Genomic DNA, 26,519 nt, shown 5'->3' with positions numbered 1-26,519 from the left:
GGGCAGCGTGGAGGGTAAAAATCGTAGAGGGAGACCAAGAGATGAATACACTAAGCAGTTTCAGAAGGATGTAGGCTGCAGTAGGTACTGGGAGATGAAGAAGCTTGCACAGGATAGAGTAGCATGGAGAGCTGGATCAAACCAGTCTCAGAACTGAAGCGTACCACCAGAACAACAACAATATCTTGAGGCGCATGAAATACATTCGACGCCAGTTTATTTTCCCCAGTCCTGTACAAAAGTGTCGCATAACTGTATGTGGCTAAATAGTCTTAGCTTGAAATCTCTAAGAAGGTAATGAAGTGAAGTACAGTTAGTGTGAGGCTGACAGGTGCGGGGTACTCACGCTTTCCGCACTGGCTGTGTCCGTCGGTGAGCGGGAACTCCGGCAGGCAGGCGCAGACATCCTTGCCCGGCAGGCAGAACGAGTTCGGCGCGCCGCACTCCTTCCGATCCTTGCAGGGCTCCCCCAGGCGCCGCCGACCCGGCTCTGGAGGGCAGGAGACCAGTGTCAGAGGCGGCACCACACACCACGCGCCAGAGCAGCGTCAGGCGGCGTCAGACGCCACGCTAACACACTACAAGCCAGAGTGAGCGAGTGTACTGCGGTGGTTGCAGGCAAGGTACTAGTGGAGGTGCTTCACTGTGGTCTCCCCCGGCCACCAATCAAGAGTCACCTCTGTATCTGTACTGTGTGGATGGTTGTGACGAGCACCTGTAATGCAAAGTGTCAGCTTTGTGCTGTTACGGGTGACCTGACGGGATACCAATTCGATTCTACAAAGAGTACGCGAAAGAACTTGGGCCCCCTTGTAACAGCCGTGTACCGCAAGTCTCTAGAGCAGGCTCATCCAAGAACTGAGCCCCGCGGACGCAAGACAGTGTAGTTCAGCGCCCCGTCCGCGACCGTGTGTCGCTAGTGTCGACATAGGAGCGAGAGAGAGAGAGAGAGAGAGAGAGAGAGAGAGAGAGAGAGAGAGAGAGAGAGATAGAGAGAGAGAGAGAGCTGCAGAACGAGTGAGACCGCACAGCACTGCTCTGCGCTGGACTGTCCGGCGGTAAGATCTAACGTAAAGCTTAGGGTTAGGTTGTTTGGGGAAGGAGACCAGACAGCGAGGTCATCGGTCTCATCGGATTAGGGAAGTGTTGTGGACTGACAAGACAGCCAGTCCACAGTGACGGGTAACCGAAAGGCACGCGTACACACACGCCGGCTGGCGTGAGGTCTGAAACAGGATACTTAATGAATGCTATAAAGAAAAGTACGTAGCTCCTCGAATACTTAACTTTATTCCATCATTATGGTACATCGCTCTTGACGATACAAATGAGACTCTTTAAATACAAGCACTGTAAGGCTAATGGCGCCTTGCTAGGTCGTAGCCATGGACTTAGCTGAAGGCTATTCTAACTATGTCTCGGCAAATGAGAGAAAGGCTTCGTCAGTGTAGTCGCTAGCAAAGTCGTCGTACAACTGGGGCGAGTGCTAGTACGTCTCTCTAGACCTGCCGTGTGGTGGCGCTCGGTCTGCAATTACTGACAGTGGCGACACGCGGGTCCGACATGTACTAATGGACCGCGGCCGATTTAAAGCTACCACCTGGCGGTGACACCACAGGAAGGATGGGGAAGGAAGTCGGCCGTGCCCTTTGGAAGGAAGCATCCCGGCATTTGCCTGGAGTGATTTAGGGAAATCGCGGGAAACCTAAATCAGGATGGCCGGACACGGGATTGAACCGTCGTCCTCCCGAATGCGAGTCCAGTGTCTAACCACTGCGCCACCTCGCTCGGTATCTAACGTAAACAAAATATTCTATTTTACAATTAATTTTATGTAAAGGATATTGAGTCTCATTCTTACTGTTAGTAGTTACAAGTATTTTTTGTTATACTTCTTGCTACAATTTCTGTATCTCTTTTCAGGGTTTAGAAATCGGATCCTTAGTTTGCGGTTTTGTACGTAATAATTTTAACTGACCAAGTTTGAAAACTTATTAGAATAGAATTAAGGTTATAAAGCTCTTTAATTCTTACAGTCAACATTATTAAAGAAGACAATTAACATTTTACACGTTTTTCTTTTTCGAGGAAACGACTTTTCTAGGCTTGGTACAATATTCGGTGAGACTGCTAACCTCAAAGAATTGGTCAAATTTTTATCGCCAAGGAATGAACGGTTCTTCGTTTCAGCAAGCTTTAAAAGAGAGAAAAAGCGCTCATAAATATGCGTGGAACCAAACAGTGAGAGAACTTTGGCCGCGTGCTTGTGCAAAAGAGGATATTTCTCTCGTGGAAGACAGGTGTAAAAGTCATCCAAAGTTTTACACATAAGAAAGCGGTCCTTCAGGCGGATATGGCACTGTAGGTCAATCAGCTCTAGTTGAAGCACTCGTGAGACGTCCTCTGCCCGAAGGGAAAACGGGCGAACAAATATATCTGCCGGCTGGCGTTCGGGCGGTCCGCACGGCCAGCTAAGCGGCACGGCTCGGCCACAGCAGCAACACACGAATTCGCCCGGGGGGCTGGCCGCGGGCGCTGGCACCCCAGGGGCACAGTTTGGACGAGCCTGCTCTAGAGGAACGGAAGATTCCAAATGATTGGAAAAGAGCACAGGTAGTTCCAGTTTTCAAGAAGGGTCGTCGAGCGGATACGCAAAACTATAGGCCTATGTCTCTGACATCGATCTGTTGTCTGACAACTTTCTCCTGTGCAGCCTAGATCTACGTAGTCGTCTCACCGTAAATAGATCCACTTGGATATCCCTGCACTTTCTTGTGCCACTGAAAAATGATAGATCGCCAATGGCCTAACCAATTAATATACTGTCCGAAGAAAAAAGTGGAGCACCGAGAAGGGAAACGAAATGAAACATCACGGGTTGGGACGGTATGTTATGTTATGTTATCAACTCGAGTAAAATTTACAAAGAACTTGACAGTAGGAGCCAACGTATCAGTATGGCGTTGCATACCTTCTGGCCTGGATGCTTGCAGAGGCTCAGATGGGAAGGGTGTCATAAAGCCATTGTGTATTCTCCTGATGGAAGCTGGCACTCTCTAGGTGAAACTGGTCTTGGATATCGCGGATACTGGCATTGGGGCGAAGTTGACGTCGGAGCTTGTCTCAGAAGCGACAGCCGCCAAAGTATCTCATCGTCACATAGGCAGTTTATAAAGATACGTGTCATGTGTGGACAAGCATTGTTTTAATTACTATTAAAAACAGTCTTGATCACGATTTATTTAACAAGGTGACCGGTTTCGACCACTTCTGTGGTCATCTTCAGACCATTGAGTAGGAACCCCTTTCTGTTGTGATTCTCCAACAGAAAGGGGTTCCTACTCAATGGCCTGAAGATGACCACAGTAGTGGTCGAAACCGGTCACCTTGTTAAATAAATCGTGATCAAGACTGTTTTTAATAGTAATTATTTACAAGACATTGATCACTGCTGTTCCCGTAATGCATTCAAAAGTAAGCATTGTTTTGCTGAAAATTGGCACCACAATACTATCGCGTGAGAGTTGCAGCACAAGGGCGCAGGATGCGTATCATGTCATTTCTGGAAACCCAGAATATACTCTGTAGGAATCAACATGGATTCCGCAAACTGCGATCGTCTGAGACCCAACTCGCTTTATTTGTTCATGAGACCCAGAAAATATTAGATACAGGCTCCCAGGTAGATGCCATTTTCTTCGACTTCCGGAAGGCGTTCGATACAGTTCCGCACTGTCGCCTGATAAACAAAGTAAGAGCCTACGGAGTATCAGACCAGCTGTGTGGCTGGATTGAAGAGTTTTTAGCAAACAGAACACAGCATGTTGTTATCAATGGAGAGACGTCTACAGACGTTAAAATAACCTCTGGCGTGCCACAGGGGAGTGTTATGGGACCATTGCTTTTCACAATATATATAAATGACCTAGTAGATAGTGTCGGAAGTTCCATGCGGCTTTTCGCGGATGATGCTGTAGTATACAGAGAAGTTGCAGCACTAGAAAATTGCAGTGAATTGCAGGAAGATCTACAGCGGATAGGCACTTGGTGCAGGGAGTGGCAACTGACCCTTAACATAGACAAATGTAATGTATTGCGAATACATAGAAAGAAGGATCCTTTATTGTATGATTATATGATAGCGGAACAAACACTGGTAGCAGTTACTTCTGTAAAATATCTGGGAGTATGCGTGCGGAACGATTTGAAGTGGAATGATCATATAAAATTAATTGTTGGTAAGGCGGGTGCCATGTTGAGATTCTTTGGGAGAGTCCTTAGAAAATGTAGTCCATCAACAAAGTAGGTGGCTTATAAAACACACTTTCGACCTATACTTGAGTATTGCTCATCACTGTGGGATTCGTACCAGGTCGGGTTGACGGAGGAGATAGAGAAGATCCAAAGAAGAGCGGCACGTTTCGTCACAGGGTTATTTGGTAAGCGTGATAGCGTTACGGAGATGTTTAGCAAACACAAGTGGCAGACTCTGCAAGAGAGGCGCTCTGCATCGCGGTGTAGCTTGCTGTCCAGGTTTCGAGAGGGTGCGTTTCTCGATGAGGTATCAAATATATTGCTTCCCCCTGCTTATACCTCCCGAGGAGATCACGTATGTAAAATTAGAGAGATTCGAGCGCGCACGGAGGCTTTCCGGCAGTCGTTCTTCTCGCGAACCATACGCGACTGGAACAGGAAAGGGAGGTAATGACAGTGGCACATAAAGTGCCCTCCGCCACACACCGTTTGGTGGTTTGCCGAGTATAAACGTGGACGTAGATGAAGATGTGAAGGGAAAGGTGTCGTCACACAGCCTGCTTCTCGCTAATAACACCGAGGGGGCCTCTGAGGCTAACGTCCCCATCTGGTGGCAGGGTCACCATAAACTGCACAACAATAGCTCATATACAACCATTCACTAGGAGAAAGATCCCTACCAAATGACTGGAAAGTTGCTCAGGTCACTCCAACATTCAAGAAAGGTAGAAGGAGTAATCCACTTAATTACAGGCTCATATCATTGAGGTCGATGTGCAGCAGGATTTTGGAACATATATTGCGTTGGAACATTATGAATTACCTCGAAGAGAACGATCTATTGACGCGCAGTCAACACGGATTCGAGAAGCATCGTTCTTGTGAAACACAACTAGCTTTTTATTCGCATGAAGTGTTGAGCGCTACTGACAAAGGATTTCAAATTGATTCCGTATTTCTGGATTTCCGGAATGCTTTTGACACGGTACCACACAAGCAGCTTGTAGTGGAATTGCGTACTTATGGAATACCGTCTCAGTTACGCCACTGGATTCGTGATTTCCTGTCAGAGAGGTAACAGTTCATAGTAATTAACGGAAAGTCATCAAGTAAGAAGTGATTTCTGGCGTTCCACAAGGTGATGTTATAGGCCCTTTGCTGTTCGGTACCTACGTAAACGATTCAGGAGACAATCTGAACAGTCTTAGGCTGTTTGCCGATCACGCTGTCGTTTATCGACTAATAAAGTCGTGAGAAATTGCAAAAAGATTTAGAAAAGATGCCTGTGTGATGAGAAAATTGACAAGTGACAGTCAACAACGGAAAGTGTGACGTCATCCACATGAATGCTAAAAGAAATCCTTTAAACTACGGTTAAACAATAAATCAGTCAAATATAAAGGCCGTAAATTCAACTAAATATCTAGGAATTACAACTACGAACAACTTAAACTGGAAAGAACGCACAGAAAATGTTGTGGTGAAGGCGAACTAAAGACTACCTTGGCAGAACACTTAGAAGATGTAACAGATGTACTAAAGAGACTGCCTACACTACGCTTGTCCGTGCTCTTTTGCAGTACTGCTGTGCGGTGTGGGATCCTTGCCGGATATGATTAACGGAGTACATCGAGAAAGTTGAAAGAAGAGCAGCAAGTTCTGTATCATCGCGACATAGGGGAGAAAGTTTCACTGAAATGATACAGGATTTGGCGTGGACATCATTAAAAAATAAAGGCGTTTTTCACTGCCACGGAACCTTCTCACGAAGTTCCAATCATCAACTTTCTCCTCCGCATGCGAAAATATTTCGTTGACGCCGACCTACGAAGGGAGAAACGATCAGAATAAAAAAGTAAGGGAAATCAGAGCTCGCACGGAAAGATATAGGTGTTCGTTTTTTTTTGCGCACTGTACTAGATTGGAATAACACAGAATTATTGTGTAGGCGGTTCGGTGAACGCTCTGCCAGGCACTTAAATATGATTTCTATAGTATCCATGTAGATGTAGATGTAGACGTGGCCTCACACCATCAGAGACTGCGTAGAGCTTCGGACTCGAACGCAGGACGTTGGCGCAAAGACTGGTGATCCGGAACGTTACGCTGGCACGTTTCGTCCCCTTGCCGGCCAAATATGGCAGCGATAGTTTTATCCACCAGGATGCGAATCGGATTCCTTCCGAATCGAACAGGCGTGCATTAGCCACCTCGGCTACAGTGGCGGCTACGAGGTATGTACTCAGATTCAAGTAACTTCGTGAGTGAAGGGTTGCAGTGGTGAGGGAAGTGTCGCTACGGAGCACCCTGCCGCGCTTGACAAGACTCTGGGTACAGAACTCGTGCGACACAAAGCTAGCGTGCCAGAAACGCTTTATGGTGTTGCGCGCCGGGTGGGTCTGTCCCTTCGTTCAGAAGAGATGGCCGCATCAGTTCGCCGTCACACGGCAACCGGTTCGCCTTGCGTCTTCTATTCGCTGTCTCTCCACTGCATAACATGGCACTGCAGTCTTCATCCACTAGACCTACATAGAAATCCTTCGTAACCAGGTACATCTGATTACATGCAATGCCATCAAAGTCATATCAGGAGAGTCAAATGATGAAGCACAGTTCTCATAAACTGTACCTACAGGGTTGCGGGCACCGGTAGTTATTACACTACTGGCCATTAAAATTGCTACACCAAGAAGAAATGCAGATGATAAACGGGTATTCATTGGACAAATATATTATACTAGAACTGACATGTGATTACATGTTCACGCAATTTGGGTCCATAGATCTTGACAAATCAGTACCCAGAACAACCACCTCTGGGCATTGATACGCCTGGGCATTGAGTCAAATAGAGCTTGGATGGCGTGTACAGGTACAGCTGCCCATGCAGCTTCAACCCGATACCACAGTTCATCAAGAGTAGTGACGAGCCAGTTGCTCGGCCACCGTTGACCAGACGTTTTCAGTTGGTGAGAGATGTAGAGAATGTGCCGACCAGGGCAGCAGTTGAACATTTTCTGTATCCAGAAAGGCCCGTACAGGACCTCCAACATACGGTCGTGCATTATCCTGCTGAAATGTAGGGTTTCGCAGGGATCGAATGAAGGGTAGAGCCACGGGTCGTAACACATCTGAAATGTAACGTCCACTGTTCAAAGTGCCGTCAATACGAACAAGAGGTGACCCAGACGTGTAACCAATGGCACCCCATGCCATCACGCCGGGTGATACGCCAGTATGGCGATGAAGAATACACGCTTCCAATGTGCGTACACCGCGTTGTCGCCAAACACGGATGCGACCATCATGATGCTGTAAACAGAACCTGGGTTCATCCGAAAAAATGACGTTTTGCCGTTCGTGCACGCAGATTCGTCGTTCAGTGCACCATCGCAGGCTCTCCTGTCGGTGATGCAGCGTCAAGGGTAACCGCAGCCACGGTCTCCGAGCTGATAGTCCGTCGTGGAACTGTTCGTGCAGATGGTTGTTGTCTTGCAAACGTTCCCATCTGTTGACCCAGGGATCGAGACGTGGCTGCACGGTCCGTTACAGCCATGCGGATAAGATGCCTGTCATCTCGACTGCTAGTGATACGAGGCCGTTGGGATCCAGCACGGCGTTCCGTATTACCCTCCTGAACCCACCGATTCCGTATTCTGCTAACAGTCATTGGATCTCGCCCCACACGAGCAGCAATACGATAAACCGCAATCGCGATAGGCTACAATCCGAACTTTATCAAAGTCGGAAACGTGATGGTACGCATTTCTCCTCCTTACACGAGGCATAACAACAACGTTTCACCAGGCAACGCCGGTCAACTGCTGTTTGTGTATGACAAATCGACTGGTAACGTTGTAGGTGTCGCCACCGGCGCCAACCTTCTGTGAATGCCCTGAGAAGCTAATCATTTGCATGTCACAGCATCTTCTTCCTGTCGGTTAAATTTCGCGTCTCTAGCACCTCACCTTCGTGGTGTAGCAATTTTAATGGCCAGTAGTGTACAATAGCACAGTTAAGAAGGAGGTGGAAAACATTCCTGCGAGTCCCTTCCTAGGTTTCACTAATTCCCAATGACGCGAAAGAAAGAGAAGAAAATTTTATTTTTAGGTACTGTTGCACAACAGATAGTCAAGGAATGTATTATCAGAAGGTAGTAGAGACTGAGGTTCTTGGTGTATCATCTTTGCAAATGAGACTGAAAAAGTGGAGAAAAGGTCTGGAAGACAGAAAGATGAAAACCATGGGAAGGAAACGGAGTACCTAACCTAGGTTGGAGTTGGGGAGAACTGATCCAGTTGCGTGGAGTAAACTTGAAGAAAGTCAATGGCTTCAGTTTCTTTGGTTGAAAATGTCTAATGATGGCAATGCGGAAATGGCAATAGCATGTAGAGTGAAGATAAGTTGGAAGAATTTGAAAAGGTCGTCAGGCGTACAGTGGGGTAAATCACAAGACTAAAGGAATGGTGCAGAAGCCAATAGTACGACCTGCAGTTTTGTATGGAGCAGAGGCATGGACCAAGTAAGGGACACTGCAAGGCAAAGGATGAGGCTGAAATGATAAGGTTAATAAGAATTTATGGCGTCACCAGAGGCAGTAAAATCAGAAACGAGAGGAACAAAAGGCAGTGTTAAAGTGGCGGATATATCAAAGAAGGTTTAGGAGAGGAGTGCAATGTTATGGCCACATCACCAGAAGGGATGACACCTATGTACGCGTCAGAATGGTGCAAATGGTAATGGTATGTCATAGTGTAGGTGCTATGACATGGTGCAGGTCTGTAATTTTGTGGGCCCGTTCTTTTACCTTTCTTATATGCTGGAGTCACCTGAGATTTTTTCCAGTCGCTTGGGGCTTTGTGCTGGCCGAGAGATTCTACATCTACATCTACATCTACATCTACATCCATACTCCGCAAGCCACCTGACGGTGTGTAGCGGAGGATACCTTCAGTAGCTCTATCGGTTCTCCATTCCATTCCAATCTCGTATTGTTCGTGGAGAGAAGGATTGTCGGTATGCCTCTGTGTGGGCTCTAATCTCTCTGATTTTATCCTCATGGTCTCTTCGCGAGATATACGTAGGAGGGAGCAATATACTGCTTGACCCCTCGGTGAAGGTATGTTCTCGAAACTTCAACAAAAGCCCGTACCGAGCTACTGCGCGTCTATCTTGCAGAGTCTTCCACTGGAGTTTATCTATCATCTCCGTAACGCTTTCGCGATTACTAAATGATCCTGTAACGAAGCGCGCTGCTCTCCGTTGGATCTTCTCTATCGCTTCTATCAACCCTATCTGGTACGGATCCCACACTGCTGAGCAGTATTAAAGCAGTGGGCGAACAAGTGTACTGTAACCTACTTCCTTTGTTTTCGGATTTCATTTCCTTAGGATTCTTCCAGTGAATCTCAGTCCGACATCTGCTTTACCGACGATCAACTTTATATGATCATTCCATTTTAAATCACTCCTAATGCCTACTCCCAGATAATATCCGGAATTAACTGCTTCCAGTTGCTGACCTGCTATATTGTAGCTAAATCATAAGGGATCTTTCTTTCTATGTATTCGCAGCACATTACACTTGTCTACACTGAGATTCGATTGCCATTCCCTGCACCATGCGTCAATTCACTGCAGATCCTCTTGCATTTCAGTACAATTTTCCATTGTTACAACCTCTCGATATACTACAGCATCATCCGCAAAAAGCCTCATTGAACTTCCGATGTTATCCACAAGGTCATTTATGTATATTGTGAATAGCAACGGTCCTACGACACTCCACTGCGGCACACCTGAAATCACTCTTACTTCGGAAGATTTCTCTCCATTGAGAATGACATGCTGCATTCTGTTATCTAGGAACTCTTCAATCCAACCACACAATTGGTCTGATAGTCCGTATGCTCTTACTTTGTTCATTAAACGACTGTTTACGAGATTTTCGATAAATGCAAGCTAGGTGAGGGACAATGCCGTAGGGTACCCTTGTGAAATCGAATTGGGATTCCATCCGAACGTGGTGTGTGTGTGTGTGTGTGTGTGTGTGTGTGTGTGTGTTTGTGTGTGATGGGTATTCTGTTGAATGGTAATATAATATGAGTATAGATGTAATTACATAGCGGTATGAGTAGCGCATCAGCTGTTTACAGTATTTACATATTATATTTACAATGTTTATATCGTACGTAATTTTTTTATGCTGTGTGCCAATTTCTGTACTTGTCTACAACGTGAAATGCCCTGTAGCAAGGTGCAAGGTGTCGTGAAATCTGCTGGTGGTGACGTTGAGAACGTATCGTGTGAGCCGAAAATAGTAGGGATGGTGGTGAGGGTGAGGCGTTGCAGTCAAGTGGCAGTGATAACTTTTTATTAGGCCGTTTGTCATGAAAGGGTACAGTACCGCCCGACATTGAAAATAGGTACAACGTTGTTCGTTATTCTTGTCAGAACAACATTTTTTTGTAATAATAATTTCACTTAATACACCGAAGCCGGATACCAGTGTGGCAAAGAAGGACAATTTATTTATGTAATTGATCACAGGTGCACTCCCACAAAATAAATCCCTGCATCCAATTTGGTGAGATCTGCGAAATGAATGAATGTATGGTCGTCTGCTAACCACAGATAGTGGAAGTGCAATATATAATCATCTTTGAGACGGTCCTTTGGTCACCTTTGGTGGAACCAAAGAGATGAAATTTACCTGAGCTTTGAGCGCCTGAAATGTGGCTGACCAATACGGTGACAAGGTGCTCCCCCATCTCGGCGGAGGGGCGGGATGACCTGAAGAACGGCCATGTTTCAGCACTGGATCTTGTGTTGGTAAGACCTGTCTTAGGTGTGCTCCGTAAAGACAAAAGAGTGGACAGATGGTATGCATGTGAAATACTTAAGAGTAGTTTGAAATAATTATTTCTCTATTTCAGGAACTTTTGGGGGGAGAATTAAATGACAGGCAGGGGATGTTAGTAATCTTCGGAAGCAACCAACGGTCACAATGAAACCACGTGTAGCAATAAGTTGAAATATTTGCGAGTGCTAGTACTAAGTTGAAATACTTACGAGTGCTAAAGTTAAGCTGAATTACTGGCATGTGTTGGAAATATTTAAGAAATGGCGTGTGCAGGACTTGAAATTAGAGACGAGTACTTCCACGTGGTGAGTACTGTGTGAGTCTCAATCTGTGTATGAGACAAAGGATAAAGAGAAGTACTCATCCATGGTATCAGTTGAGGACTCGCGTGTGGGACGAATATGATCTTAATATTACTTTGCATGTTATGTTTCTGTGTGATGCTAGATTCAAACTCTAATACTCTGAGAGAGAAGCAAGGTGAGCCAGCCGTCTATCTAGCAACGCCACTTGGCTTGCATTGCACAGGAAGACGTGCATATGTCCTCCAGAGTTCGTAGTAGGAAAGAAAAGTTACGAAGTGGTGCAGTGTCGGGTGAAACTGGGATGAATACTAACTGTAGTGGGAAAGTGAAGTGATTCTAACGTTGTGACTATTCTTTTTGATGTATTGTATGTTGCCAGTGTGATGTATTTCATGTAATTTAAGTATGTGTGGTTTGCATGGGAGAGTAGCAAGTTAGGTTCGGAGGCAGTGAGTTATGCATGTTCGTTTTTGTACCGCTCGATCTGGAGTAAATTTGCGTGATGATGGGTGTGAGAGTCGAAGTGTGAGATATAGCAAAAGATCCACCATCCTATCCAGAAAGTGCACTGTAGCGTTAGATCATTACGAGACCATAAGATTGAGAATCACCAATGTAAATCCATGCCCACTGGGCTGAGTTTCTCATGTGTAACTATTGTATAAAATGTAATGGTGTGTTTAGTTTATCTCTGAATCATAATAGAAGTTATTGGAATCAAAAAGATAGTGAAAATAAAAAGATTGATGGCCTTGTTTTTCGAATAGTGTGTAGTCATGATACCCAGAATGTGTGCGGCATTAATATTCAGTGCGATGGCCACGTATTGTTCAAAGCCGTTGAGCAAGAAAGAAAATGTGGTACTGCCAGAGTGTGTGTAAATTACTAATAGTCAGATGTGCGTTATCCGTTTCCGTTGCGTAATATTCAAACAGGAGAATAATTTGTAGCTTAACTGTGGGTACTAGAGCTCATAATTAGTCACTGAGAAAGAAGAATAAATCCACTCGTTTGGCAGACCACTCATCTTGCAGGCCTGACTGCTTGATGCCACAGTATGAGGAGGGTATGTGGGTGCCTCTCAGTCGGTACACCATGTCGATATCAAAATTTAGATAAAGTTTCGATGTCTCGATGTATCGCTGCCTCCTCCGGCGGCGAAGCGACGCTCAGCGGTGGGGGGCGAGCAGAGAGTGCGGACGTACCGATGCAGGCGGCGTGCTGGCCACCGTCGCCGTCGCCCTCGCCCCCGGCGCCGCCCCCGGCGCCGCCCCCGACGCCGCCCCCGCCGGCCTCCTCGACGCTCACGTTGACGGCGACCAGACCCTCGGAGCAGCGGCAGCGGCCCTGGACGCAGACGGTACGCGGCGTCGCGACGCCGCACTGCTCGTCGAAGTGGCACTCCTCTCCCAGCCTGGCCGCTGAGGCACACACGGCAGAGCCGCTGCTGAAGGCGCCCCCGCGTTTCCACACACTGCACTACACTACACTACTCTACTGCACACTCATCCAAACACGTCTCCCTACTTCCAGTCCGACACAGTATGCCGCTACGTAACACCGCTTCCTATCAGTCGTCCAATACGTCTCTTATAGCGCTAGGCTCAAAAGGTTCTACAGAATGTGTGCAAAACAATACTCCGCTGACAAGAGTGGAAGGACCGGTAAGGGAAACATTAGTTACAAGATTTTAAACATGGCTGAAACAGCAACTGTTGAAATTCTTCACGATAAAGGGTGACAGCCAAAACAGTTGCAGGATAAAGATTTATCAAAATTCTTGACCAAGGTTTCGGTATATATAAATATACCTTCATCAGAAGTAAAAAATCCTGAAGATGAAGACACTTTCAATAGCAAAACCTTAGCATCGGAAATGATTTTTTTTTCTTTATTGTATTTCAATTCCCCATCGGGGTGGGCTGGCTGCAGAATATGTGCTGCTCTTCAGCTGAAAGACGTAGAACAAATAATAGAAGACAGTGAAAAATATACAGAGAATATGGTGAAAATAGATATAAAAAAAGGGGAACATCATGGAAGGCAATAGACAAAAAAAGGGGCGACTGTAAAATGGACATAAAAAAACTGTAAAATAGTAGCGCACACAAAAAGCCACACACTGCGACAATTAAAGGAACACGAGGCACAGTATGACCGGAGCATAAAAAGTATCGACGGATGGCGTAGCACATAACAAACACTGACAGCGAACCTCATGGCAGCACACAATTAAAATCACACCTCTTGACGCACAGGAGAAACAGCACTATACACAACACTGATGTGGCACACTGACGAGGATCAAGATGGAGGATCTGCTAGGCGCAAGGAGGCCGGAAGAAGGGTGGGAGGGAGGGAGGGGAAGAGAGGGGGAGATGGGCGGGGGCGCGCTGAAGAGGGCCAGGTAGGGAGGGATGTGGGAAGGAAAGAGGCAAGTATGGGGTGCAGGGTCTCAGGAGGGGGGGGGGAGGAAAATCCGCTCTGGGAGAAGGAGGGGAGAGGAAAAAAGGGGCCCTGAGGAAGGGGGGGGACAAGGCCAGGTTATAGTTGGAAGGAATGGTAGATGTCACGGCGAAGTTCGTCATCCGGGAGGGGGAGGCGCTGGAAATTGCCCTGATGGAGATGGAGTGTGCGGAGGTGGAGAGGGGGAGGCATACAGCGATAGAGGCGCGACAACGGGTGGGGGGTGGAGAGGAAGGAGGAAACCAGAGGGTGGGGGGGATCGAGCCTGTGGACAATGTAAAGGATGCGGAGATGTTGGAGGAACAGGAGGAGGTGGGGGAAGGGGATCAGTTCATACAGGAGCTGTGTTGGGGAAGGAAGTCGGATACGGAAGGCAAGGCGTAGTGCATGGCGTTCATGGATTTGGAGGACTTTGTAAAAGCGGGTGGGGGCGGAGATCCAGGCAACGCTGGCATAACAGAGGATAGGACAGATGAGGGATTTGTAGGTGTGGAGGATGGTAGAAGGATGCAATCCCCATGTCCAACCAGACAGGAGTTTCAGAAGTAGGAGGCGGGAATGGGCTTTCTGCTGGATGGTCTGGAGATGAGGGGTCGAGGTGAGATGTCGGTCAAGGGCGAGGCCAAGGTATCTCAGGATGGGGCTGAGCTGGATGGGACGACCATAAAGGGTGAGGTAGAAATCATGGAGACGAAAGGAGCGGGTGGTGCGGCCTATTATGATAGCCTGGGTTTTGGAGGGATTGAGACGGAGGAACCACTGGTTACGCCAAGTGGTGAACTGGTTAAGGTGGGTTTGGAGGGTACGTTGGGACCGTTGAAGGGTAGGATAGAGAGCCAGGAAGGCGGTGTCATCAGCATGCTGGAGAAGGTGGACTGGTGGGGGTGGCTTGGGCATATCAGTCGGAAATGAGAAACACTAAAGCTTAAGTAACAGTGAAATTACCAGAGTAATACAGGCACAAAATCTTTTAGTTACTGACTAAAATTACATCATGAATTGGAGATTAATAAAACAATTGTGCCAAAGGCGTTGTCAATAATTAAGACATCTTCTCCATTTGTACAACATGATTATTGGGCACAGGGTCAATCCAAACAGTTTAGCACCAGTACTTCACCTGTGAACTATGGAGGACACAGTTAAATTGGTTCCATATTTTCTATTTTACATAAATGTTTTTAAATTATCTGATACGTTTTATTTATTATGACAGAAGGTTTGAATTAGCACAACTTTTAATAATTTTGATGCACTTATGTAGGTATCCATGGATTTTAATATCTGCGAGTGTCTGGCACTTACCACAAGTGCCCTCTCTCTGCGAAATCATCTGCCCTAGTGCTTTCATACTCTCATCTCGATAGTTCATAGGCGAAGTACTGGTGCTAAACTGTTCGCATTGACCCTGTGCCCATAATCATATTGTACAAATGGAGAAGATGTCTTAATTATTGACGACGCCTTTGGCACATCTCCAATTCATGATGTAATTTTAGTAAGGAACTAAAAGATTTTGTGCCTGTATTACTCTGGTAATTTCACTGTTACTTAAGCTTTAGTGTTTCTCATTTCCGATATCCAAGCCAAGGCACACTCCCGCCTCTGTCTCCACAAGCACCTTTCCGGCCGTACTTGGGGTCTGGACCCCTCCACCATCCTCCATAGCTATAAATCCCTCATTCGCCCTATCCTTTGCTATGACCACCCTACCAGGATCTCCGCTCCCCCTACCTTTCACAAATCCCTTCAGATCCTAGAACGCCATGCCCTTCGCCTTGCATCCATCTCCCCTCCCCCATATGGAACCTGTACGACCTTATTCCCTTCCCCCACCTCCACCTCTTCCTCGAACGGATGCGGATCCCTACACCTCCCGTAAACTCGATCCCCCTCACCCGCTGGTCTCTCCCATCCTCTCCCGCCCCTGCCCGCTGCCGCGCCTGTACTTCCACATCCCACCTGCTCTCCATCTCTCCACACCCTCTCCCAAGGTGACTTCCGCTAGCTCCCCCTCCCTGATGATGCCCTCCTCCCCTCCATCTACCTCTCCTACCAACTTTGATCCTACCTCCCTCTTCCCGTGTTTGTTCCTTTGGGCACCCTCTCTCCCTTCTCTCCCCATTCCCTCCCTCCTCCCTCTCTCCCCACTCCTCCCCCGGGTTTCCCCCACCCCCTACCTCCATTCCTCCTACCGTCTCCTCTACCACTGGCATCTTTGCTCTCCCCTCTCCCTCCCCGACACCCTTCTTCCCCTCTCGGCAGGTCCCCGGACACGTTACGTGGACATTCGTGCTCCGGAGATCATCGCCACCAGTTTCTCGTGTGTGTGCCATCGTGTTTGTGCTTAGTGTTCGCCGTCACGCCCCTACGTTCACCTGTGCCATCGCAGTCGTCAGTGTCTGTGCGCTGTGCCAATAGTTTTTAGTGTGTTTTTCGTCGAGAGTGGACGGCTTCGTGTTTTTTTGTATTCTGTGTCCACTGTTTTATGCCCGCCAACTTGTTCAGTCTTTTGTGTGTCTTCTTTATATTTTTTTCATTGTCAAACCTGAGACTGAAGAGCAGCGTAGGAAAAAAAATCATTTCCGATGCTAAGGCTTTGCTAATGAAAGTGTCTTCCTGTTCAGGATTTTTTACTTCTGATGAAGGTATATTTATATATACCGAAACCTTGGTCAAGAATTTTAATAAATCTTTATCCTGCAACTGTTTTGGCTGTCATCCTTTATGGTGGAACATTAGTTAAAGAAGGGAGTGAGGCAAGATTGTAGCCTACCCCTCAAGGTCAGAGGGCGAGCCAGTGCTAAGAAAAGAAGTGGTCACTGAATGGTGGAAGAAATGTACAGAGTAATTAAGCTCAATGGGGACAAACTGTAGGAAGCCATCATATGGCGCGACAAACGTCAGCAGGGTTGTAGCCTACCCCTCAAGGTCAGAGGGCGAGCCAGTGCTAAGAAAAGAAGTGGTCACTGAATGGTGGAAGAAATGTACAGAGTAATTAAGCTCAATGGGGACAAACTGTAGGAAGCCATCATATGGCGCGACAAACGTCAGCAGGGTTGTAGCCTACCCCTCAAGGTCAGAGGGCGAGCCAGTGCTAAGAAAAGAAGTGGTCACTGAATGGTGGAAGAAGTGTACAGAGTAATTAAGCTCAATGGGGACAAACTGCAGGAAGCCATCATATGGCGCGACAAACGTCGCCGTTGCTGCTGCCCGGGATAGCGGTATGACAGCACCACGCTTTGCTGCCTGTCGGGTAGTCTATCCTCGGGCGAGACCTAATTCGATGCGACAGCACGGAGCTGGCGATTTGTCCTCACGTTCTGACACGCCTTTCCGCTAGTGGTGCGTTCTGCAAGTACGGCACGCTGCGTGTTACGAATCTAAACTTGCAGAGATGCTCTGTGCACCCATGTGCGTCTGTCTTTCGCATGCCTTGTAATTTTTCACCCACACGTATTCCGAAACGCTGGAGGTACTTACAAACAGCCCTCTACTGTGCACGATGTGACTGTCGAGAATGGGTATGTGAATTAGAGCGAGGTGGAGGCATTCGCAGGCATTTAGAAACGCGAAGTATATTCGGTTTTGATTAAACATTCGAGAAAGATCTGTTCTCGACGGATTCCGTGCAATTTGATTGAAGTTTGCAAAGGGGTCCGTAGGCCCTTACTATGACTTTGCACTCGTCACAGGTCGATAGGGCGAGCAATCGATTGTGACGTGTTGCGAGAGCGAGTGTCGTGATGCACTAGAGGGGTTGGCGGGAATGGTGTGTGTGTGTGGAGGCCATTATTGGAATACAGGGTTTTTAACCGAGAAGGGTGTCACCATCGCCGTGGTTAGACCCCTAAATAATAAATAAATACCGGGAAAGTGATGAAGTATCTCTGTGAAAGTGATCAGCGACGTTACTAGTACCGATATTTGGTTTCTCGTCTACTGCGCCGGCCTAACCTTGGATTGCAGTGTTGGATGCAGTGATGGATTAGCGTGTGACGATAATGGCAAGTGAAGAAAGCCTGTGCTGAAAATTTGCCGTAATTAGATATGTATGACGAAGGCAGTGGCTGTCTCCTTTTTGTGTTTCGAGAAGAATGTAAGTTCGTAATTAGTAAAACTGTGTTGGTGTTCCTTATTACCATACATTCAGTAATATAGTTTTGAACAGGACTAACTGGAAAGTAACAACTTCCGTAGCAGTCAGTTCCGATAACAAGCCCCATTAGCTTCACGGTCATGTCAATAATAAATATTGGGCTGCTATTCGATCAGATCAGGTCGGGATGAAAACGGAGGTCTTAACAAGTTCAAAAGGAGGCTTGCGGGTGTCGGAGAAATGAACTGCTCAACATATTCGACCGAGGAATTACAAAACCGAGGACTTACAAAATCGCTTCAGTAAAGAGGTCATTGGAAGTGAATTATAATGAGAGTCAGTGTACAGAAAAATGTTGATGGAGTGCATGAAAATATTCGAAACAAATTCTTGACTAAAAACCTGGATCGGAAAAGACGAAAGGGCAGACCACGTATGAGATGCACGGATATTGCTGACCGGATTAGGTGAAATCACCCAATCCACGAAGGGAGAAGAAGAAGACGGCTAACGCTGAATGTTATGCAAAGATTTGTTTGCCATAAGACGACGATTAAAGAGGTAAAAATACGCGAAAACATCGCATCATTCATCATCATTATCACAATGCCAGCTGTCTAGTGCGCGACAAGGAACTGATTAACTGACGGAGAAAAAACTGGAAATTACTGTCTAACTGCCAGTATTCACCTGATGTATCGCCTACCGACTCTGCTTCCCTGTGCCAAACAAAGACGCGTGATGGAGTGCACTACGCTTTACATATCCTCACGAGGCTACTGAATCCTTCCGAAAGCGCGTTCTCAGCTAACAACATCACAGTAGAAATTAAAATGTTTCGAGAACATGTTCGAATGCCGATAAAGTATATAATACTTAAACGCGAATATTTTGAGAAACACTAAAATGATTTGAATCAAGAAGGTGTATTTCTTTGATTGTGTTGCATAGCGTCTGCAAAGTAATACTGGCCCGGAAAGTACTCTGGTGTGCGGAACTTAAGGACGAGAGTAAGTTTCGCGTGATGTGTCAATACCAGGTAACATACACTCCTGGAAATTGAAATAAGAACACCGTGAATTCATTGTCCCAGGAAGGGGAAATTTTATTGACACATTCCTGGGGTCAGATACATCACATGATCACACTGACAGAACCACAGGCACATAGACACAGGCAACAGAGCATGCACAATGTCGGCACTAGTACAGTGTATATCCACCTTTCGCAGCAATGCAGGCTGCTATTCTCCCATGGAGACGATCGTAGAAATGCTGGATGTAGTCCTGTGGAACGGCTTGCCATGCCATTTCCACCTGGCGCCTCAGTTGGACCAGCGTTCGTGCTGGACGTGCAGACCGCGTGAGACGACGCTTCATCCAGTCCCAAACATGCTCAATGGGGGACAGATCCGGAGATCTTGCTGGCCAGGGTAGTTGACTTACACCTTCTAGAGCACGTTGGGTGGCACGGGATACATGCGGACGTGCATTGTCCTGTTGGAACAGCAAGTTCCCTTGCCGGTCTAGGAATGGTAGAACGATGGGTTCGATGACGGTTTGGATGTACCGTGCACTATTCAGTGTCCCCTCGACGATCACCAGTGGTGTACGGCCAGTGTAGGAGATCGCTCCCCACACCATGATGCCGGGTGTTGACCCTGTGTGCCTCCGTCGTATGCAGTCCTGATTGTGGCGCTCACCTGCACGGCGCCAAACACGCATACGACCATCATTGGCACCAAGGCAGAAGCGACTCTCATCGCTGAAGACGACACGTCTCCATTCGTCCCTCCATTCACGCCTGTCGCGACACCACTGGAGGCGGGCTGCACGATGTTGGGGCGTGAGCGGAAGACGGCCTAACGGTGTGCGGGACCGTAGCCCAGCTTCATGGAGACGGTTGCGAATGGTCCTCGCCGATACCCCAGGAGCAACAGTGTCCCTAATTTGCTGTGAAGTGGCGGTGCGGTCCCCTACGGCACTGCGTAGGATCCTACGGTCTTGGCGTGCATCCGTGCGTCGCTGCGGTCCGGTCCCAGGTCGACGGACACGTGCACCTTCCGCCGACCACTGGCGACAACATCGATGTACTGTGGAGACCTCACGCCCCACGTGTTGAGCAATTCGGCGGTACGTCCACCCGGCCTCCCGCATGCCCACTATACGCCCTCGCTCAAAGTCCGTCAGCTGCACATACGGTTCACGTCCACGCTGTCGCGGCATGCTACCAGTGTTAAAGACTGCGATGGAGCTCCGTATGCCACGGCAAACTGGCTGACACTGACGGCGGCCTTGCACAAATGCTGCGCAGCTAGCGCCATTCGACGGCCAACACCGCGGTTCCTGGTGTGTCCGCTGTGCCGTGCGTGTGATCATTGCTTGTACAGCCCTCTCGCAGTGTCCGGAGCAAGTATGGTGGGTCTGACACACCGGTGTCAATGTGTTCTTTTTTCCATTTCCAGGAGTGTAGAAATAACTGCTGCAGTATATTAAAGAAGATGGCTGAAAGAAATATGCAGTGAGACGAACACAAATGACACTTTTATTCAAAGACTGTAATCACTCTGAGGTTACCGTAAATCACATTGCTCCCCTGTACATTACAAAGGGGGACGTGGCTCTTAATAGTGTGTGTGACCACCACGTACAGCAACGCATCCTCTGCAAAGTGCTCCGATTCAGGCCGCGATCTTAATAAGCAGTTCTTCTGGTAGGGTGTTGCGTTCCCCCACCAGCGCGTATGACAACTGCTGGACGGTCTTTCGTGCATGTGGACGTCCTCTGTAGTGTCCCTTTTGCAATATTCACCATTATCGAAATGAAACATAAGTAAAAATGACTGTATGTGACTCAAAATGAACTGCAAACATTGATTTATCTGCGAAAGGTAATAACACGAACTGTAAAAATATACAATATAGATCGACAGATACAGAAATTGTATTGTATGAGATTATAATGTGTAAGTAATTAAAAGAAGTATTACTATCTTTCTAAGAGTATAAGACACAATGCATCGCTCATTCTTCTGTCTAGTTTGTTTTGTTCTGTTCGTTCTCGTGTTAGCTGGAATAAGGTACGCAAGCTATTGTGCTGCGCTAGCATTTGTTTCTGTCGTAACGTAACTGCAAATATTTAATGGTGTAAACTGTGTCCTAGTAAGAATATATTAGTATAAAGTGATCTCCGTGTGTTATTTCAAGAAACTACGCCACATTTATCTTATGAAAAGAATATTTAATGAAAATTATTTAGCATGTTCCCAGCTGCTGCGGAGCGAGTAACAGTGATCTCTGACTGTTAACAATTAGCCGCCATTACGGGGTACATTTAAAAATATTATTTCACAGCACAATGTCTGACAACCGGAGCGGAAGAAATTACGTAAAAATATTCAGTGAGATTAATTGAAGGAATCCAGTGAAATAATTTTATTAAAACTTGTCTATTTTCTGTGATAGTAATAATTTCAGATCAGTGAACTGGAGCTGAGTAATACCACGCTATTGCATTTACAGTAATTTGTAGGAAGCCTGGCGCTCGATAAAACCAGATATAATACGTAATTGCCAACCTACGAAATTCATTATTTTGCTTGTTAGATCTCTTTTGTATTTTTTTGAAAGTTAAACGTAAAAACTAACTTCACTAAAAATCAGTAACAGATCACGATAAATCAAAGGACAAACAAATTTACTAGGAGAGTGTTTCCTCTAAATAAATAGTTACATTATTTTTTGTAAGAGATATAATACCTCCGCAACGCATCCCTCACATACTCAATGAGATTTAAGTCGGGGGTAGGGCAGGGCAGTCCATTCACCAAGTGTCCTGTGGTTCCAAGACCTCCTCCACATTGCCTGTTCGATACGGTCCCGCAGTGTCATAAAAAAAAAAAAATGAAATCATGGCCCAATATATCCTCCCTGAAAAGACGCGCACGGAGAAGCACGTTTCCTAGGCACCCCACATTTGACCAGTAGGCAAGATGTCATTTGTTTTCATCTCATAACGGATTATTTTAGTTACCTCCTGAGGCGTAGCGCCATATAAAGATCCTGCCTTGGAGGCGGTTAAGTGGGAGATGTATCTCAGAGCTGGAGAGTGACAGATGGTGACGAGAGACTGGATGCGCACGTAATTTATGTACCAGCCGATAGAGGACAGTATTGGATAAGGGACTGATTTAGTTTCGATTGTGCCCAGTAGAGTGCACTAAAGTAATAGAATGTTTTTCAAAAGCTATTATAGTATTTTCATAAAGTGTTATTATGTCTTTTTGTGTATGTAAAATGTTATAAATGTGTTTTAGCAGTATGAATGATGCGTGAGTGTGGATTAATGTTCATATGAACGAGTTATGTAGTAGGATTTAGTATGGGAACATTTCGAAGCAGTATGGATATGAACAAAGGGGATTTTTGTAGAATAGATTTGTAAAGTAAGTTTATGGTAAATGGAAAGTTAATTCAGGTATAAATAACATTAGTAAATAGCTTAATGCATAAACAAAACTTCAGCATATTAGATAGTTACGTCGGTAAAAAGTGCAGTCGTTAGGTTTGCTATTTTGCGATTGGTTATGAATGAAAAGCGCGGACTGACGCGGGAGAATGTTGTTTTGCTATTGGCTGTTAAGTAAACTGACCAATGGTAAAGCAAAGTTCTTCGCGCGCCTTTCTCTGCTGGTAGAGAAGACTGAGAGTACTCTAGGGAAGAGTCGAAGCTTAGCCATGAAACAGATCGGACGTGTGTAGTAGTAGTTGCGATGGAAATGATAAGTTGCCGGATCTAGCAGTGTTTAGTGCATCAAAAGTGTTGTAAAGTGACGGCATAATTATTCCGATGTGTGTGTAGAAATTTCGGAATTTTTAAGAGAATTTTGTGACGAGAAAACACATATATTCCACGTGGCGTGTTGAGCAGGTCGGTGGCTAAAAACTGTGACTGCATTTCGTACCGACAGACTTAATATTTCGCGAGCGTTCTCAATCAAAAACAATTAGTATTTTTGTAGCTATTACGTTATCGGGAAATGCAACACCATAAACTTGCTAACGTGAGTGAAAGGGATTGTGGGTGACTGTGTTAAGACTAGCACGGGATTGGCAGCGATACTTGTTCACCTAAGTTTCAGAATATATTAATTGAGGGCAAAATTTCCAAACTTTCATTTCGTGTTTCTCCCGAAACGTAGATTAGTGACTTAAATTGCAGCCTGGTACACGTCGAACTACAGTAGGTTTCACTTGGATTTCCTACTGATGATCTGCTGAGACAATGTTCACAGGTAGGTGCAGGTCCGTCGTAAAGGGACGGAAAGAACCGTGTCGCCGCACTTCCTTCTGTACTATACTCTAGAGGTTCTTTATGCTCCAAGTTTCATGGAGCTATATTGTTTGACAGCGAAGCATCATGCGGAAGTTTCTTTCGTCCTGACGTTTTGCATATTAGTGTATTTCACGCACCGTACGACAGGCAACCCAGCTTACATCATCTGCTCCCGTACCAGAAAAATTCACTGACTACCTACATAAACTTTTCATTCATAGGCCATAATCGCAGGACTGGGCAGCACAAACGAAAAGCGCAACATCGGAAAGTATTGCAGATAATTGTTCGTCCAACAGTGATCGCTTCTTCGTTGGCACCAGCAGAAATTCTGAATGCTTCAATATTTTCAGTAGCTCTTTCTTCTTTATGTACAAAGCAGTTTCCTGCAACGCTGTGTGCGAGACTGAAATCTGTGAAATGAGTGCCACTCGGTTTCACTGTTGCAGTGGAAAGAAAAAAGAAACATCGTTGACCTTTGGAGTGGGATGGGAAAATTAGCGAAAAGCGTTGCAGCAGTGTTTGTACATTTAGTTTTGCTTTAGCAGGCGCATTATAACGATATGCTATTGTGAAAACAATTTTTTGAACATGAGGTTATCGTCATTGGTGACAATGATGTTTGAAAGTATACGTTGTTCACAGTTAACCACATGCGTTGCAGCAGCGGAGAAACAGTTTGTACCCAATGTTCTGAAATGATACAGAGTATTCTTAATTTTTTAATTACATATGGCGTAAGTATCTAATGGTGTAAATATACACTACAAGTGATAGCCTATATTCCTGCGCAGCGTCATAGTTTCGTTTTTGGAGCGAGTAGAAAGCTATTATGGCAGACATGCACATCACTTCCAAGATCAAGCATCTTTGCAAATCTGTAACAGAGGGGTTTATTTTGGCAATATGGAAAGCGATTGGCATAGTTGCGATGAGTGATGAAGAGCGAGATCTTTAAGCGCACGCCACAGACGTAATGAACACAATTTCGTTTGCCTTACCACAGAAATTTGTCCTTGCTCAAACTGTGGAGTAGATATTATAATACATTGCAAGTTTACTGACATACTTCATTCCAAGTTCTTACGAAAATTGCAACCATCTATGTATTGTCACACATGAACACAGAATGTGAGCCATTAGCCATTAGATTAATCAAAACGGTCTAACGTGTCTGTTTAATTATTTGTCACTACGCAGTTGTGGAGCTAAACCCTTTTCCGCTCTACAGAATATGTTCTGCTTTCTGTAGTCCTATGCCATTTTGACATGAGAAACAATCCTGTGGGGCGACAAAATGTAGAGAAACTACTTTGCGCTCTCGGTTATGGTAGAGAAAGAACTCTTATTCTTCCCAAGAAACGTGGAACATTACACGGGATTCGCCGCTTGAAGCCACGTTTTTTCAATCAGCACGGACTTACCACGAAAAATCCAAAAAGGCTTAAATATAATAAGTGGTTATAGTGTTCCATTTCTGTCCTACATTGAATGCTCATTAAAAGTTATATCAGCACCATGGATTTGAAATAAAAAAAATAATCCGTTTATAAAGACACATTTTATTTCAAATAAACACAGAAGTTTCTACTTGGAAGACGAACTGTAATCTTTCTCACGCTGTGGCAGAACACACAACGACAGTCCACTTTACACTATGTTTTTCTGGTCTTTTTTGTCAGCCTTTACGGTAGACCTGGAAAAGCTTAATTCGGGCTGTTGCGTCATAGGGATGTTAAACTAAGTGCTGAGGACAAGTGAAAGTTATAAAATCTCCCACGGAATGGATTATTTACTGCGCAAAGGGTTTAGTTGTTCAATGTATCCCATAACTACCTCGTTAATACTCTTCAGACTACTTACGGAGGATTCGCTGAAATTCGAATAAGCTTTCATAAATAATGCGAATAGCATCGGAAGTAACGACTTCCTTCTAAGATGCACTTTATAAAGAAACGAAGGATTGTGAGAGAATTAAGTAAGTTGTAACAGGATAAACAATTTAAAAACTAACATTGGGATTGTTAGCGCAGTAATACACGATCTATAATTCAGAACAGTTAACGTGTTCAGTAGTTGGAAAATCACTAGATACAATAAAAATATGGTGCTTTCTAGGCACAAGTTAAGGCGTTTTTTTACGAGGCGTGGAGTAAACTTCTCATCTTTATTAGTCCTAGTAATTCTCTCAATTTACAAAAGACAATATAGATGGTTCAGCAATCTGTTGAAACCTAGAGAAATGGTACGTATTTTTGTGGGGATGACGAGTCGTGGGTGAATTAAATTTAGCACGCACATTTGCTCCAGGGATTCGTCGACTTTTCTTTTGGGTTGTCAATAGATTATTGAATCAGGGAGAGAGAAATGAGATAACTATATTTTTTTGTAGATAGTAAGATGGTGAAGTTGCGAACTTAAAATTATGTACACTCCTGGAAATTGAAATAAGAACACCGTGAATTCATTGTCCCAGGAAGGGGAAACTTTATTGACACATTCCTGGGGTCAGATACATCACATGATCTCACTGACAGAACCACAGGCACATAGTCACAGGCAACAGAGCATGCACAATGTCGGCACTAGTACAGTGTATATCCACCTTTCGCAGCAATGCAGGCTGCTATTCTCCCATGGAGACGATCGTAGAGATGCTGGATGTAGTCCTGTGGAACGGCTTGCCATGCCATTTCCACCTGGCGCCTCAGTTGGACCAGCGTTCGTGCTGGACGTGCAGACCGCGTGAGACGACGCTTCATCCAGTCCCAAACATGCTCAATGGGGGACAGATCCGGAGATCTTGCTGGCCAGGGTAGTTGACTTACACCTTCTAGAGCACGTTGGGTGGCACGGGATACATGTGGACGTGCATTGTCCTGTTGGAACAGCAAGTTCCCTTGCCGATCTAGGAATGGTAGAACGATGGGTTCGATGACGGTTTGGATGTACCGTGCACTATTCAGTGTCCCCTCGACGATCACCAGTGGTGTACGGCCAGTGTAGGAGATCGCTCCCCACACCATGATGCCGGGTGTTGGCCCTGTGTGCCTCGGTCGTATGCAGTCCTGATTGTGGCGCTCACCTGCACGGCGCCAAACACGCATACGACCATCATTGGCACCAAGGCAGAAGCGACTCTCATCGCTGAAGACGACACGTCTCCATTCGTCCCTCCATTCACGCCTGTCGCGACACCA

The 26,519-nt window shown here is 45.9% G+C and overlaps 2 protein-coding genes across 4 annotated transcripts in view; both read right to left on the bottom strand.

The window, feature by feature from the left end:
- LOC126109889 (uncharacterized) overlaps positions 1-12,655 on the bottom strand; it is a 287,852-nt gene extending 275,197 nt beyond the window's left edge. For all 3 annotated transcript variants that reach the window (XM_049914976.1, XM_049914977.1, XM_049914978.1), the window contains exons 1-2: positions 12,627-12,655; positions 347-490 (exon numbers count right to left, since the gene is read on the bottom strand). The gene's annotated coding sequence lies outside the window, so the exon portion shown is untranslated. The remainder of the gene's footprint in view (positions 1-346; positions 491-12,626) is intronic.
- The window catches only part of LOC126109541 (multiple epidermal growth factor-like domains protein 6), a 111,579-nt gene continuing 85,332 nt past the window's right edge, over positions 273-26,519 (bottom strand). Inside the window, exons 3-4 of the mRNA XM_049914559.1 lie at positions 12,693-12,842; positions 273-490 (exon numbers count right to left, since the gene is read on the bottom strand). Coding sequence (XP_049770516.1) covers positions 273-490; positions 12,693-12,842 — 368 coding nt within the window. The remainder of the gene's footprint in view (positions 491-12,692; positions 12,843-26,519) is intronic.

This window comes from Schistocerca cancellata, chromosome 12 (assembly GCF_023864275.1).
Source record: "Schistocerca cancellata isolate TAMUIC-IGC-003103 chromosome 12, iqSchCanc2.1, whole genome shotgun sequence".
In the NCBI taxonomy this organism is placed as follows: domain Eukaryota; kingdom Metazoa; phylum Arthropoda; class Insecta; order Orthoptera; family Acrididae; genus Schistocerca; species Schistocerca cancellata.
This window is presented reverse-complemented; position numbering and strand designations above follow the sequence as displayed.